General features: G+C 35.5%; 1 protein-coding gene across 3 annotated transcripts in view; it reads left to right on the top strand.

Annotated features, from left to right (window-relative positions):
• The window catches only part of VRK2 (VRK serine/threonine kinase 2), a 94,821-nt gene that overhangs the window by 21,942 nt on the left and 55,312 nt on the right, over positions 1-17,567 (top strand). For 2 of the 3 annotated variants that reach the window (XM_007445723.1, XM_007445722.1), the window contains 2 exons: positions 15,837-15,886; positions 16,572-16,641. In XM_007445723.1, the coding sequence (XP_007445785.1) occupies positions 15,837-15,886; positions 16,572-16,641 (120 nt within the window). The remainder of the gene's footprint in view (positions 1-15,836; positions 15,887-16,571; positions 16,642-17,567) is intronic. The other variant, XM_007445724.1, reaches the window with a different exon arrangement.

The following is a 17,567-nucleotide window of genomic DNA, read 5'->3' as shown; positions in this document are numbered from 1 at the left end:
TCCTAAAGTTCAGTGACTCTTTCATGTGTCATCTGTATAATCATACTGAGCCCAATCATGAATTAAAAAAAATTTTTTTTGTCATTGTATTTTTCATTTCCAAAAGTGTCATTTAACTTTTTCTTTGTATAGTCTCTGTCTTTGATGCATTGTCTGTCTTTCCATTTGTTCCAGAAGTGGAACATTTTTAAAATAGTTGCTTTGAAGGAACATTATTTATTTGCTGGAACATTTTTAAAATAGTTGCTTTGACATGTTTATCAGTTCCAAAATCTGAATAATTTTGGCATTGATGTCTTGAATTAGTGTGGTGATTTTGTTACAGTTTATTAACTAAAGTCCATAGTTTACAGTAGGGTTCACTTATATAGTACAGTTTTATGGGTTTTGACCAATGCATGATGTCATGTATCCACTATTATAGTATCGTATAGAGTAGTTTCACTGCCCTAAGTTTCTCCTGTATACCACCTATTTATCCCTCTGCCCTCTGTTCCAGAATGGCATACAGTTGGAATCATACATTATGGAGTCATTTCAAACAGGCTTTTGTTTCCTTTGGGTATACCCAGAAGTGGAATTGCTAGATCACATGGTAGTTCTAGTTTTAATTTCCTGAAGAACCTCCATATTGTTTTCCATAGTGTATAAAATGTTTCCAGTTTATATTCCTACCAGTAGTGTACAAAGCATTTCCTTTTCTCCACATCCTCACCAGCATTTGTTACTTCTTGTCTATTTGATAATAGCCCTGCTAACAGGTGTGAGGTAATATTCACTGTGGTTTAATTTGCATTTCCCTGATGATTGGTGATGGTGAGCACTGTTTCATGCACCTGTTGGCCATTTGAATGTCTTCTTTGGAAAAAATGTATAAGAGCGTTTGGCCATTTTAAAATTCGGTTATTTATTTATTTTTGCTATTGAGTTGTATGATCCTAGTAAGTATATTTTGATATTGGATATGTGGTTTGCAAATATTTTCTCTCATTCCATAGGTTGCCTTCTCATTTTGTTGACGGTGTCCTTTGCTGTGCAGAAATTTTTAGTTTTTTAGTTAGTCCCACTTATGTATTTTTGCCTTTGTTTTTGGTGTTAAATCCAAAACAGTCATTACCAAGACAGATATGAAGGAGCCAACCCCCTGTGTTTTTTTCTGGGTCTTTTATGGTTTTAGGTCTTACACTCAAGTCTTTAGATCCATTCTGAGTTGATTTTTGTGTACAGTATAATATAAGGGTCCAGTTTAATTCTTCTGCATGTGGCTATCTAGTGTTCCCAGCACCATTTATTGAAGAGCCTGTCCTTTCTACATTGTATATTCTTGACTCCTTTGTCAAAAATTAATTGACCATGAATTATTTCTGGACTCTCTATTCTGTACCATTGATTTGCACTTCTGTTTTTATGCCAATACCATACTGTTTTGATTATTATAGCTTTGTAATACAGTTTGAAATCAGAGAGTGTGATGCCTCCAGCTTTGTTCTTCTTGTTCAGTATACTTTGCCTATTCAGGGTCTTTTGTGGTTCCATACAAATTTTAGGATTTTTAAGAAATTTCTGTGAAAAATACCACTGGAATTTTGGTAGGTATTACATTGAATCTGTAGATTGCCCTGGGTAGTCTGAATGTTTTAACACTATTGATTCTTCTGATCCATGAGCACATAATATCTTCCCATTTATTGTGTCCTCTGCATTTCTTTTATCAATGTTTTCAGGTCTCTGGTGTACAGATCTTTCTCATCCTTGGTTAGATTTATTCCTAAGTAATGGGTTCTTTTTGATGGTACTATAAGTGGGATTGTTTTCTGAATTTTTCTTTCTGATACCTCATCGTTAGTGTATGGAAACACAGTTGATTCTTGTATATTGATTTTGTATCCTGGAGTCTTAAAGATTTTCTCTATAGAATGTCATCTACAAACAGAGATAATTTTACATTCTTTCTTCCCAATTTGGATGCCTTTTATTTCTTTTTATTGCCTGATTTCTCTGGCTAGGACTTCCAGTACTATGTTGAATAAAAGTGGCATGCGAGAGTGGGCATCCTTATCTTGTTCCTGATCTTAAAGGACAAGCTTTCAGCTTTTCACTTTTGGGTGTGATGTTGGATGTGGGCTTCACATAATTAGCCTTTACTATGTTGAGGTATGTTCCTTCTATACCCAGTTTTTGAGAGTTTTTTGATCATGACAGCATTTTGAATTTTGTCACATGCTTTTTCTGCATCTATTGAGATGATCATATGATTTTTATCCTTCATTTTGTTAATGTAGTTTATCACGTTAATTGATTTGATGTTGAACCATCTTTGCATTCCAAAATAAATCCCACTTGATTGTGGTGTATGATCCTTTAATGTACTGTTGAATTCAATTAGCTAATTATTTGTTGAGTATTTTTGCATGTATCTTCATCAGGGATATTGGTCTGTAATTTTCTAGTAGTGTTTTTGTCTGACTTGATCTTTTCAGTTGTCTTTCTAGTCTCTATTTTTTTCCATTCTGATCTTTATTTCCTTTTTCTACTAATTTTGAGCTTCCTTTTTTCTTTTTCTAGTTCCTTGATATGTAAAGTTAGAATATATATTGGATTTTTCTTTTTTCTTAGTGTAGATGTTTATTGTTATAAAATTGCTTCTTAAAACTGTTTGTGCTGTAACCCATAAGTAGTGATATGTTGTGTTTCCATTTTCATTTGTCTCAAGTTATTTCTTGATTTTAAAAAATTTCTTCTTTGAGGGCTTCCCTGGTGGCGCAGTGGTTGAGAGTCTGCCTGTCGGTGCAGGGAACACGGGTTCGTGCCCCAGTCAGGGATATGATTTCAGTTTCTTAAATTTGTTAGGACTTGCTTTGTCACCTAGCATGATCTATCCTAAAAAAACGTTCCATGTGTGCTTGAGAAGAATGTATTCTGCTGCTTTTGATGGACTGTTCTTTATATATCTATTAGGTCTCTCTTATGTAATGTGTAGTTTACATCCATTATTTGCTCACTGATTTTCTATCTGGATGATCTGTCCATTGTTGAAAGCAGTGTATCGAAGCCCTGTACTATTATTCTACTGCAGACTATTTCCCCCTTCAGATCTATTAATATTTGTTTTATATATTTAGGTGCACCTATCTTGGGCACATAGATATTTACAAATGTCATATCCTCTTGATGAACGGATCCCTTTATCATTATATAATGATCCTCATTGTCTTTTATTTATCTTTTTAAATTAATTTTTATTGGAGTAGAGTTGCTTTACAGTGTTGCATTAGTTTCTCCTGAAGAGCAAAATGAATCAGCTATGCGTATACATATATCCCCTCTTTTTTGGATTTCCTTCACATTTAGGTCACCACAGAGCATTGAGTAGAGTTCCCTGTGCTATACAGTAGGTTCTCATTAGTTATCTATTTTACACATAGTATCAATAGTGTATGTATGTCAATCCCAGTCTCCCAACTCCTTCCACACCCTCCCTTTCCCCCTTGGTATCCATACATTTGTTCTCCATATGTCTGTGTCTCTATTTCTGCTTTGCAAATAACATCATCTATACCATTTTTCTAGATTCCAAATATATGCAGTAATATACGATATTTTTCTCTTTCTGACTTTCTTCACTCTGTGTGATAATCTCTAGGTCCATCCACCTCATTACAAATAACTCAATTTCGTTCCTTTTTATGGCTGAGTAATATTCCATTGTATATATGTGCCACATCTTCTTTATTCATTCATCTGTTGATGGACATTTAGGTTGCTTCCATGTCCTGTCTATTGTAAATAGTGCTGCAGTGAACATTGGGGTGCATGTGTCTTTTTGAATTATGGTTTTCACTGGATATATGCCCAGTAGTGGGATTGCTGGGTCATGTCTCCTGTTACAGTTTTTGGTTTAAAGTATATTTTGTCTGAGATAAGTGTAGCTTCCCCTACTTTCTTTTGGTTTCCATTTACATAGGACATCTTTTTCCATCCCTTCACTTTCAGTCTTGTGTGTCTTTGAAGCAGAAACCAATCTCTTTTAGATGTCATATAGTTGGGTCTTATTCTTTTTATCCATTTAACCACCCTGTCTTTTGGCAAATTTAGTCTATTTACATTTAAGGTAATTGTTGATAGGTGTGAACATACTGTTGCCATTTTGGTAATTGTTTTCTGGTTGATTTGTAGTTCCTTTGTTCCTTTCTTTTTCTCTTGCTCTCCTCCTTTATGATTTGATGATTTTTTCATAATGATGTGCATTGATTTCTTTATCACTTGTTTATCTAAAGTTTTTGTTTTGGGAATTACCATAAAGCTTACATGAAGCATCTTATGCTTGTAACAGGCTGTTTTAAGCTGATAACTTAACTTTGAGTACCTAAAAAGCTCTACATTTTTATGCTCCCCCTCCACACATTTTATGTTTTTGTTGCCAAAATTTACATGTTTTTGTCCCATGTATTCATTAACAAATTATAATATAGTTTTTTCTAATACTTTTGTTTTTTAACCTTTATACTAGAGTTGTAAATGGTTTACCCACTACAATATTAGCGTATTCTGAATTTAACTGTATTTGCCAGCTAGTTTTATACTTTTATATATTTTCATTTTAATAAGTGGCATCCTTTTGTTTCAGCTTAAGGACTCCCTTGCTTAGCTAGTTTCTGAATCTCTTTCAGAGGGAGTTGCTGGGTTTGTGGCTGTATATTCGGTGGAGGGAAGTGCAGGAGCCTACTATGTCACCACTTTGGGTACTCCTCAGTTTTCTTAAAATGAAAATTTTAATGGTATAAATTTCTTTCTGGATGCTACTTTCATTCATTAAATTATTCATCAAAATTTTAAAGAATGCCCACTAGGCCTTATAATAGGTGCTTGGGATACATCTAAATAAAACAAACTATTCTGTCTTTGTGAGGCTTACATTCTATCAGAGAAAAACAAGCAGTAAATTTGCACTTTAACTACATCCTAACTAGATTCAATATAATATTTTCAATATTATATAGTCCTGTGTATTTTCTAATTTTCATTGTGATTTCTTCTTTGGCCTAGGGACCAGGCATTATGGTCACAGAATGTAGCCTTAATAATCCTTGTTCTTTGATATTTGATGAAACCTGCTTTCTCGGTAAAAAAAATGGGCAGTTAAAAAGATGTTTTATGTTGGGCTAAAAAAAAATATATGTTCTTCTGTTGTTTTTTTATGTGGCCTTTAGATAAGCACTGTTAATTCTATCGTTTTAATTTGTTTTTGCTTATATATTATGGAATTGTATTAAAATCTTCCATGATCTTTTTCACTCTGTCAGTTTTTTTTCTTGGAATTCTGCTTGTTTTGGACATATATTATGAAGGCACATTATCAGATGCTTTCAAGTTCATAATTTTTGTCTTTCTGTTGAATCGTCCCTTTTATAATTAGGGTGGACTAACTCTATGTCTAATAATTCTTCTTTCCTGAGACTTACATACTTTTGAAAATATTCCAGCTTTCTTTCAGCTAATTTTGGCTAATTAGCTTATTTTTTTATCTTTTTATTTTGTTTCTCTGCACCACTAGGTTTTAGTATACATTTATTTATTTATTTATTTTAACAACCTTACTGTTTCTGTCCTTAGAGGGTGAGCTTAGTCTGTTCAAATTTATTATGATTACTTGCATCTTTTTTCAAATCTAAGATGTTATTGATTATAGCATACATCATTATTTTGTATATATGTGTTAAGTATCTATTAGATGCTTAAAAATTCATAATTATCTTCCTCTTGAATTGTTTGTTTTTGTGTTTATGTAAGACCTGCTTTATATGTAATACCTAATACTGCCCATTAAACTATGACACGATACCTTTAAAATAATCTTACATATGGAACACAGTTGTTGCAGTCTGTGTAAGTCTTTGGTTGCCAGTGTCAGAAATTCAAATGAATTTAAACAAAAGGGGGATTTGTTAACTCTTGTAAGTGAGAAGTACAGGGCTTTTCTGGCTTTAGGTATGGGTAGCTCTAGGGCTTATGCAATGTCACTAGGACTCTTTCTCTCTCCCTGCCTTAACCCTACTTGCCTCAGTTCTGGATTTTATTATCAGGCTTTATTTTCCATTTATCGAAGGAAAGTGATCACCGCTATTTCTAGAATTTTGGTGTCCTTAAAGCTTGTGGTCTATCTTGTGTTATGCAGCATTTTAATGTCAAATGCTAGGGAAGACTTTTATACCTAGTTGCGGCACTTTGCTTTTTCTGAACTGGTTATGGTGGCCTGCGGGCTTGTACATTCCAAAATGCTACGCTTGGTCATGTGCTCAACTCTGGAATGTAAGGGAGGATACACTGTGATAGGCATCCCTACTAGGTCTACATGGATAGTGGGAGGTTTGGTTCCTCAAAGGAACAACCAGATGAGGTTACCAATGAGTAGAAAAGAGATGCTAGAAAGGCAAATATCATATAAATGTACAATGCATTCCTTATCAGGTCATCAGACTTCTCATCAGAAATTTAAATGAGGATGTGAGACTACTAAACTTTCAACACTATCACTGTCTATGATTGTTCTTTCTTCTCAACTTCTAATAGATCAGTCAGCTGTAACCTACCAGACTAGACTAGATCCCTTTCCCTCCATGGTCAAGTCCTATCAATTTCACCTTCTGAAATTTCTGGAATCTGCTCATTCTTTTAATCTGCCATTGATATTCTAATCCAGTCTATAGTTCTCTCTTCTCTAATCTATCAATATTAAATCCTTACTAATCTATCTATATCTACTCTGGTTCCCTTTCAGTCTTTTCTCCACATTGTAGTGTAGTGATCTGTTCAAGATGTAAATCTCATGTGTTTCCTGTTCCTCAACTATACCTCAAACTTTTATTTATTTATTCTTTTTTTTTTTTTGAGGTACGCGGGCCTCTGACCGCCGTGGCCTCTCCTGCTGCGGAGCACAGGCTCTGGACGTGCAGGCTCAGCAGCCATGGCTCACAGACATCGCGGTGCATAGGCCTCTCACTATCGCAGCCTCTCTTGTTGTGGGGCACAGGCTCCAGACGCGCAGGCTCAGTAGTTGTGGCTCACAGGCCTAGTTGTTCCGTGGCTCGTGGGACCCTCCCGGACCGGGGCACGAACCCGCGTCCCCCGCATCGGCAGGTGGACTCCCAACCGCTGCGCCACCAGGGAAGCCCTACCTCAAACTTTTAAAATCTTTCATGGAGAGAAATTCTTAGATAGATTTGCATCTGGCCCTTCATCACCTCTTCAGCTATTTTTGCACAAGCATTCCCTTTTGTATAATTAAATTGTACATTCTCATCATACTGTCCACCTCTCCTTTTAACACTTGTGATAATTACAGTTTTACATCCCGTATGAGTATTTGCTGAATGTCTGATTTCTGCACTAGACTATGAAAGCAGATAACTTGTCTTTGTCTGTTTTCTGTCATTATTTAATTTCACTACCTAGAATGTGAAGGATTCTATTTATTTATAGTAGGAAATAAATATTTATTTAATTAATTAACTGATCGATTGCTGTAAAGAGACCTCCGTGGTCACTAGGACAATTTATTTGTTCAACATCCATCTCCAAGAGCTTTCTGGTCAATTGATTTTGGATTTAGGCCCTCTAATATAATCTGACTTGGAAGTTTATAGAGAATATTGTGTAGCTATCAAATGACAAGTGTGGGGATGTTTCAAGTATCTGTCAACACATTCATGTGAAATCATATGAAAGGAAGATTCAGACTATAAAGCGGTAAAGATAAACTGATTGAAATCAGCAAGGAGTACAACATTGGACTGGTTGGATATCTTTTTTCCCCACTTGCAACATAATAAGTTACTTATCTAATTGAAACCCTCGTTTTCCTTTTGTGCTTTTCTGTTTCTTACATTTTGTTGGGTTTAAAGATGTATTTGCTGTTTTGGATACTTTCTTTGAGAAAAGAAGCAGGGAGTTTCTACTGCCTTCTACCTCAGGAAGCAAAGACCATTGCCTAGAGTCAATATTGTACTGAGTAGACCAGGGTTAGGGCAGGACTATTTCTCTCCAGCCTTGGGTACCATAATGGTAAAAATAGTTTGCCATGGGGTGGGAGGACAGGCTTTTCTCATCCTTTCTTCTATACTAGGACTGGACCCCTTCTTCCTTTTATACTTTCTTTAGTTTTTTCCTTCCTAGGTATGGATAATCCACCCACCCTGCGGTTCCCTTGGGACTGCTGCGTGGGTGAAAATGAAATGACTATATGAATAAAGAGGAAAAGAAAATTTTAATTAATATAAATAAGTTAGTTTCTTTTTTACTGTAAAGAGGTCTGGGTTCACAGTTTATATCTAATATCAACCAAAATTGAAGTATCAATAATTTCTTTGACTAATAATAGCATTGCTAACATCAGAGCTTTTGGAGATTGCTTAAGAAAATTGTGCATGAGTTGGCTTAGCTGTGAAGTAGAATTTATATAGTTTAGTAAATTTATAACATACATTTTACATCTATTAAGTGAATTAATAGAGAAAAGACAAGTTGATAGAGTTAGGAGTAAAGGAAGAATGTTAGGAGTAGTAATGAGAGGACATAGCGTTTGGGTAAATATACTGAAAATATACCTGAAGAATTTGATCATAATCTAACTGACAGTTTTCAATACTAGTTTGACCTTTTTTCCCTTCACATTCCTTTTTTTCAAAAAAAATTTTTTTATTGGAGTATAGTTGCCTTACAATGTTGTGTTAGTTTCTGCTGTACAGTGAAGTGAATCAGCTATATGTATACATATATCCCCTCTTTTTTGGATTTCCTTCCCATTTTGGTCACCACAGAGCACTGAGTAGAATTCCTTGTGCTATATAGCAGGTTCTCATTAGTTAATCTGTTTTATACCCAGTAGTGTATATATGTCAGTTACAATCTTCCAGTTCATCCCACCTCCCCCTTTCCCCCTTGGTGACCATACATTTATTCTCTTGCTCTGTATCTCTATTTCTGCTTTGCAAATAGGTTCATCTGTACCATTTTTCTAGATTCCACACATATGCATTACTATCTATTTGTTTTTCTCTTTCTAACTTACTTCACTCTGTATGACAGTCTCTAGGTCCATCCATGTCCCTACAAATGGCCCAGTTTTGTTCCTTTTTATGGCTGATAGTCCACTGTTTATATCTTCTCTATCCATTCATCTGTCGATGGGCATTTAGGATGCTTCCATGTCCTGGCTATTGTAAATAGTGCTGCAATGAACATTGGAGGGCATGTGTCTTTTTGAATTATGGTTTTCTCTGGGTATATGCCCAGCTGTGGGATTGCTGGGTCATCTGGTAGTTCTGTCTTTAGTTTTTTAAGGAGCCTCCATACTGTTCTCCATAGTGGCTGTGTCAATTTACATTCCCACCAACAGTGCAAGAGAGTTCCCTTTTCTCTAGACCCTTTCCAGCATTTATTGTTTGTAGATTTTTTGATGATGGCCATTCTGACGGTTGTGAGGTGATACCTCATTGTAGTTTTGATTTGTATTTCTCTAATAATTAGTGATGTTGAGCATCTTTTCATGTGTTTGTTGGCCATCTGTGTGTTTTCTTTGGAGAAATGTCTATTTAGGTCTTTCACCCATTTTTTGATTGGGTTTTTTGTTTTTTTGATATTGAACTGCATGAGCTGTTTGTATATTTTGGAGATTAATCCCTTCGCAGTTGCTTCGTTTGCAAATATTTTCTCCCACTGTGAGGGTTGTCTTTTCGTCTTGTTTATGGTTTCCTTTGCTGTGCAAAAGCTTTTAAGTTTCATTAGGTCCCATTTGTTTATTTTTGTTTTTATTTTCATTGCTCTAGGAGGTGGGTCAAAAAAGATCTTGTGATTTGTCATAGAGTGGTCTTCTTATGTTTACCTCTAAGAGTTTTATAGTGCCCATTCTTTCATTTAGGTCTCTAATCCATTTTGAGTTTATTTTTGTGTATTGTGTTGGTTTCATTCTTTTACAGGTAGCTGTCCAGTTTTCCCAGCATCACTTATTGAAGAGACTATCTTTTCTCCATTGTATATCCTTGTCTCCTTTGTCGTAGATTAGTTGAGCATAGGTGCTTGGGTTTATCTCCAGGCTTTCTATTCTGTTCCATTGAGCTGTATTTCTTTTTTTGTGCCAGTACCATACTGTCTTGATTACTGTAGCTTTGTAATATAGTCTGAAGTCAGGGAGTCTGATTCCTCCAGCTCCGTTTTTCTTTCTCAAGATTGCTTTGGCTCTTTGGGGTCTTCTGTGTTTCCAAACAAGTGGTACAATTTTTTGTTTTAATTCTGTGAACAATGCCATTGGTAATTTGATAGGGATTGCATTGAATCTGTAGATTGCCTTGGGTAGTATAGTCATTTTCACAATATTGATTCTTCCAATCCAAGAACATGGTATATCTCTCTATTTGTTTATGTCATCTTTGATTTCTTTCATCAGTGTCTTATAGTTTTCTGAGTACAGGTCTTTTACCACCTTATGTAGGTTGATTCATAGGTATTTTATTCTTCTTGTTGCTGTGGTAAATGGGAGTGTTTCCTTAATTTCTCTTTCTGATCTTCCATTGTTAGTGTACAGGAAGGAATGCAAGAGATTTTTGTGTATTAATTTTGTATTCTGCAACTTTACCACCAAATTAATTGATTAGCTTTAGTAGTTTTCTGGTGGCATCTTTAGGATTCTCTATGTATAGTATCATGTCATCTGCAAACAGTGACAGTTTTACTTCTTCTTTTCCAATTTGTATTCCTTTTATTACTTTTTCTTCTCTGATTGCCGTGGCTAGGACTTCCAAGACTATGTTGAATAATAGTGGCGAGAGTGGACATCCTTGTCTTGTTCCTGATCGTAGAGGAAATGTTTTCAGTTTTTCACCATTGAGAATGATGTTTGCTGTGGGTTTGTCGTATATGGCCTTTATTACATTGAGGTAGGTTCCCTCTCCACTTTCTGGAGAGTTTTTATCATAAATGGGTGTTGAGTTTTGTTGAAAGTTTTTTCTGCATCTATTGAGATGATCATATAGTGTTCTTTAATTTGTTAATATGGTGTATCACGTTGATTAATTTGTGCATATTGAGGAATCCTTGCCTCTCTGGGATAAATCCCACTTGATCATGGTGTGTGATCCTTTTAATGTGTTGTTGGATTCTGTTTGCTAGTATTTTGTTGAGGACTTTTGTGTCCATGTTCATCAGTGATATTGGTCTGTAATTTTCTTTTTTTGTGATATCTTTGTCTGGTTTTGGTATCAGGGTGATGGTGGCCTCATAGAATGAGCATGGGAGTGTTCCTTCTGCATTTTTTTGGAAGAGTTTGAGAAGGATGGGTGTTAGCTCTTCTCTAAACGTTTGATAGAATTCACCTGTGAAGCCATCTGGTCCTGGACTTTTGTTTGTTGGAAGATATTTTATTGCAGTTTCAATTTCATTACTTATGATTGGTGTGTTTATATTTTCTATTTCTTCCTGGTTCAGTCTTATAAGTTTGTACCTTTCTAAGAATTTGTCCATTTCTTCCAGGTTGTCCATTTTATTAGCATAGAGTTGCTTGTAGTAGTCTCTTAGGATGCTTTGTATTTCTGCAGTGTCAGTTGTAATTTCTCCTTTTTCTTTTCTAACTTCATTGATTTGAGTCCTCTCCCTTTTTTTCTTGATGAGTCTAGCTAAATGTTTACCAATTTTGTTTATCTTCTCAAAGAAACAGCTTTTATTTTCATTGATTATGCTATTGTTTTCTTCATTTCTATTTCATTTATTTCTGCTCTGATCTTTATGATTTCTTTCCTCTACTAACTTTGGGTTTTGTTTGTTCTTCTTTGTCTAGTTGCTTAGGTATAAGGTTAGGTTGTTTATCTGAGATTTTTCATTTTTCTTGAGGTAGGAATGTGTTATAAACTTCCCTCGTAGAACTGCTTTTGCTGCATCGCATAGGTTTTGGGTTGTCGTGTTTTCATTGCCCTTTATTTCTATGTAGTTTTTGATTTTCTCTTCGATGTCTTCAGTGATCTTTTGATTATTTAGCAGTGTATTGTCTAGCCTCCATATGGTTGTGTTTTTTCCAGTTTTTTTTTCCTGTAATTGATTTCTAATCTCATAGTGTTGTAGCATTGTGGCTGGAAAAGATGCTCGATATTATTTAAATGTTCTTAAATTTACTGAGCCTTTAGTTGTGACCCAAGAAGTGATCTGTCCTGGAGAGTGTTGCATGTGTGCTTGAGAAGAAAGTGTATTCTGCTGCTTTGGGTGGAATGTCCTATAAATATCAATTATGTCTATCTGATCTATTGTGTCAAAGCTGTGTTTCCTTATTAGTTTTCTGTCTGGATGATCTGTCCATTGGTGTAAATGGGGTGTTAATGTTCCCCACTATTATCGTGTTACTGTCGATTTCCCCTTTTATGGCTGTTAGCATTTTCCTGTGTATTGAGGAGCTCCTATGTTGGGTGCATAAATATTTACAATTATTATAGCTTCTTTTTGGATTGATCCCTGGATCATTGTGTAGTGTCCTTCCTTGTCTATTGTACCTACAGTCTTTATTTTAAGGTCTAATTTATCTGATATGAGTATTGCTACTCCAGCTTTCTTTTGATTTCTTTTTGCATGGAATATCTTTTTCCATCCCCTCACTTTCAGTCTGTATGTGTCCCTAGGTCTGAAGTGGGTCTCTTGTAGACAGCATATATATGGATCTTGTTTTTGTATCCATTCAGCCAGCCTGTGTCTTTTGGTTGGAGCATTTAATCCATTTACATTTAAGGTAGTTATTGATATGTATGTTCCTATTCCCATTTTCTTAATTGTTTTGGGTTTGTTTTTGTAGGTCTTTTTCTTCTCTTGTGTTTCCTGCCTAGAGAAGTTCCTTTAGCATTTGCTGTAAAGCTAGTTTGGTGGTGCTGAATTCTCCTAGCTTTTGCTTAACTGTAAAGCTTTTGATTTCTCCCTCAGCCTGAATGAGATCCTTGCTGGGTAGAGTAATCTTGGTTGTAGGTGTTTCCCTTTTAGCACTTTAAATCTATCCTGCCCCTCCCTCCTGGCCTCCAGAGTTTCTGCTGATAAATCAGCTGATAACCTTATGGGGATTCCCTTGTATGTTCTTTGTGGCTTTTCCCTTGCTGCTTTTAATATTTTTTCTTTGAATTTAATTTTTGTTAGTTTGATTAACAGGTATCTTGGCATGTTTCTCCTTGGGTTCATACTGTATGGGACTCTCTGTGCTTCCTGGACTTGGGTGGCTATTTCCTTTCGCATATTAGGGAAGTTTTCGACGATAATCTCTCCAAATAGTTTCTAAGACCCTTTCTCTTTCTCTTCTTCTTCTGGGACCCCTATAATTTGAATGTTGGTGTGTTTAATGTTGTCTGCAAGGTCTCTTAGACAGTCCTCATTTCTTTTCATTCTTTTATCTTTATTCTGCTCCTTAGCAAATATTTCCACCATTCTATCGTCCAGCTCACTTATCTGTTCTTCTGCCTCAGTTATTCTGCTGTTGGTTCCTTCCTGTGTAGTTTTCATTTCAGTTATTGTGTTGTTCATCTCTGTTTGTTTGTTCTTTAGTTCTTCTAGGTCCTTGTTAAACATTTCTTGTATTTACTCGATCCGTGCCTCCATTCTATTTCCCAGATTTTGGATCATCTTTACTATCATTACTCTGAATTCTTTTTTAGGGAGCTTGCCTATTTCCTCTTCATTTATTTTGTCTTTTAGGGTTTTACCTTGCTTCTTCGTCTGTGACATATTTTTTTGTCATCTCATTTTTTTTGATGAGTATGGCTGTGTTCCTGTCTTGCTGGTTGTTTGGCCTGAGATGTCCAGCACTGGAGTTTGCGGGCAGTTGGGTGGTACCGGGTCTTGGTGCCGAGATGAGGACCTCTGGGAGAGCTCACACTGATTAATATTCCCTGGGGCCTGAAGTTCTCTGTTAGTCTAGCAGCTTGAACTTGACGCTCCCATCACAGGAGCTCAGGCCCAACCCCTGTGGCCTGGTCATACAGGGATACCTCCCATCCCTTTAGGTGTCAGTGGTCCCCCACTAGCGCCCAGTAGTTGCTCTGTGAGAATTGCTCTGATGCATACTTGTGTACTTGTGAGGAGAGGCGAACTCCACGTTCTTCTACTATGTCATCTTGACTCCGTTCCCCCTGGGTCATCCTGGAGAAGACGGATTGAAGCCAGGAGAAAGCTAGAGCATGGGAGACCTGTCAGAAGGCTTGTTCGATGAAATCGGGTAACGGATGGCGACATTCTGTACCCGGGCTTTATACCCGCAGTGGGGCAGTGGGCACCTTGGGCTGCCAAGTTGCGCTTCCACCTCTCACTGATTGTTGATTATCCTTCCTGTAAGCACCTGGACATTTCTGCAAAATCGGCTCCTCAGACCAGCCAGATAGCTTCCATCAGCCCTTTCAAAGCTGGGGGAGGAACAGGTGGTGCAGGCTCTGGGTTCAGCTTGGCTAGTCTATCCCAAAAGAAATAGCATGTGTTTTGGGGAACACGAAGGGATGCTTTTCTCTTTCGTAGTTATGACACTATGGTTATAAGGGACTTCATATGTCTTCTACAGTAGCAAAGAGAGGAACACACTGTTTTCTTTCATTTCCAATATGCTAATTGGTACAAACTGCTCTCAAAGGTATCTGCATGCCAAATCCAGAGATTCTATCTGCATATTCCACTGAAGATTAAGTAGCCTGTTACAGATCTTTATTTCTTTGATGGTTGTTGAGCTGCACCCCACTGGCCTACAAGGCCTCTACTTGCCCAGCTTCAAGACTGAAGATAGAGCTCGGAGTTAGTGACAGAGACATTAGTGTTTAATGGATGGGGGAGCATACATGTCTGAATCAAGGTCCTGGAGCAACACTCCACGGTTTGTGGTGGACAGTGGACAGGACGTGGTGGCCGACTTTGCTGGGGTGATGGAGGGAATCTTTTCAGTTTCTTTTAAACATCATCCTGACAAACACTTAACACAGTGCCTTGCCTATTCTAGCTTCTTCATAAATAAATATTGGTTAGTTGAATGAATAAAGGAATAAATGAATGAAGAGTAAAGAGTTGAATGACAACATTCTAGACCTTCACAATATGAATAAATATAGATGTCAACTTCTCTTATCAAGATTTGAATACAGAGTAATCTTTTAATAATTTAGATAATGTAGATGAAATGATTTGATTTAAGAATTTGAACAGTGGAATTTTCATAAGTTGGATTACTGTGTCTAAAATGCAAATGGTAAGTAATAAAATGAAGTAAGATAACTTGAAATTGAAATGAGCTTATGTTATGAGATACATACTCTTTAATTTAGGAATAGTTGATTGGTAGGCTCAGGAGATGATTTTTTAAAGACTTTATTCTCTTTCTAACTTGATTTATTTTAGAATTTTGCCAAGTAGAAGTTGTTTTGAACTTTCTCCTTAAAATGAATCAGTGTTCACTTCTGAATTATCATAGATTTTAATTTAGCAAAATTCAATCAATGGATTATAGTATATATCATTTATTGGGTTTAATGCTATATATCTAGAAAATAGGTTCCCCTACATTTGGATCTATGTGGTTGATGTAATCTGTTGGTTTCCGTGTTTGAATATTTGAGTATGGTTTATGGTAAAGAGTGTGGGCTGTGGTGTCAGATTTGAGTTTCAATCCCCGATCTGCTGCTACTTAGTGAACAAATTATTCAACTTGTTGAACCTTAGAAGCATCTTGTATAAAATGGAGGTGATACCTACCATAAGAGGTTCTTAGTCCAGTGTCTGGGATATAGTAGGCATTCAGTAATTGGGAACAACTATTGTTTTCCTCACTCTCTTTTGTTCTGCAGCTTTCCCCATAAATAACCCAGATAAAGATGCAAGACATGTAATAAAAGTGGTAAGTATTGCTCTTAAATTTGTGTTTCACATATATTTGACATTTTTATTTTCTGCTTTATTCATTTCTTTTTTGTAAAAGTGTTTCTCACCTTAGTTTTCATAATTTTAATTAACAATACATCTAATACTATGATATATTTTCACATTATTAAAATGTAAAGACTGGAGAATTTTGTTCTTCTGCATTGACATTTATCATCCTTGTATCTTATCTAGCTCTCTATCTTCTGCCTTTCTTTTCCTCTCTGCTCTAGATGATAAAGTCCTTAAAGGCAGAAATGAGGTTTTATTTTTGTTTGTATCCCCTGTGGCTAGTACTATGAACAAAATATTGTAGACACTCAGTAAAGATTCACGTATGAATGAACCACGAGGGTGGTTTGCAGTGTATCCACCCTGTTATACATGATAGTACACATTGAGTGTCTGTGTACGTGTACAGTTCTCAGTGTTTTTAGTAAGTTCTTTCCATAAGAAGACTACTTTCTCATGTCTAAGACTGTGTAGAGGTAGCATTACAAAATGTTAAAAATGAGGTTCTTAGTATATTTAGTGCTTTTCTGAGATTTTTGTGATTCAAGTACTGTTATATATTACATACGTATACTCATTTTCACAGTTGAAATACCAATTCCATCTTTAAAATTTTTTCTAATAAAATTAACTGTTCTTTTGTTTTATAGGAATATCAAGAAAATGGCCCATTATTTTCAGAACTTAAATTTTATCAAAGAGCGGCCAAAAAAGACTGTAGTAAGTAAAATTAGCAAAGTAAGCTACTTCCATATATATGTTTGCTAAAGTGCCTGTTAATATTTTTGTCTTTTTCTGGCCTTATGGAAAATTCTTTTCAATTAGGAATTTTTATTGTAAAATGATTACAATGATTAACTGTTATATAAAAAATTACAATGATTAACTGTTATATAAAAACAAGACAGGTGGTATACAAATCTTGATATTATATACATCATTGGTTATATATTTCAAGTCAAAGTTATTTCTTTTACTTTACATAAAATGCTGGATTGTTGATCTAAGCTACCAAGAGTTCTCTAGGTATAAAAGATAGTAAAATGAAATTGTTTCTTTCACAAAAAACCATTTCGATAAAACGGATATAAGGAAAAGACAATAAAATGGGCAGTAGATTATAAAGAAAAGGAATGACCATAGAATAGATTTGGGCATAGTGTATGGAAATGATTAAACATTAAGATGATTTAGAAAATAAGTTAAAAATGTTAAATATTTGTATGTTGAGTAATTAATTGGAGCTGGATATCAGATGTAAGAACTACCAGTTAGAGGATTGGAATATGAAATAAATATGAGCAGAGCTAAGAAGAAAAAAAGCATGTTATAAATACTGTATGATATAGATGGACTAGTAAAGCTTAAAGGAAATTGATATGAGTATAATTAAGGTCCTTTACATTACGTTTAGGAAAGAGAATGATGAGTCTAACCTCAATAATTAACTTCGTTTTCTTTAACGAAACCTTCTGAGCATTAAGACTATAGTCGGTACTAACTGCTTAAACTATGTCGGAGTGACAAACAGAATCCATTAAACTTCATTGCTTATCAGTAGAGCTGTCTTAAACATTAAGCATATATGGTAGAAAAATGAAAAATTAAATAAGCTGCCTGATTATTTAAGTGGATTTGATTTTTTT

This window comes from Lipotes vexillifer, unplaced genomic scaffold (genome assembly GCF_000442215.2).
Source record: "Lipotes vexillifer unplaced genomic scaffold, Lipotes_vexillifer_v1.1 scaffold838, whole genome shotgun sequence".
Classification (NCBI taxonomy): domain Eukaryota; kingdom Metazoa; phylum Chordata; class Mammalia; order Artiodactyla; family Lipotidae; genus Lipotes; species Lipotes vexillifer.
This window is presented reverse-complemented; position numbering and strand designations above follow the sequence as displayed.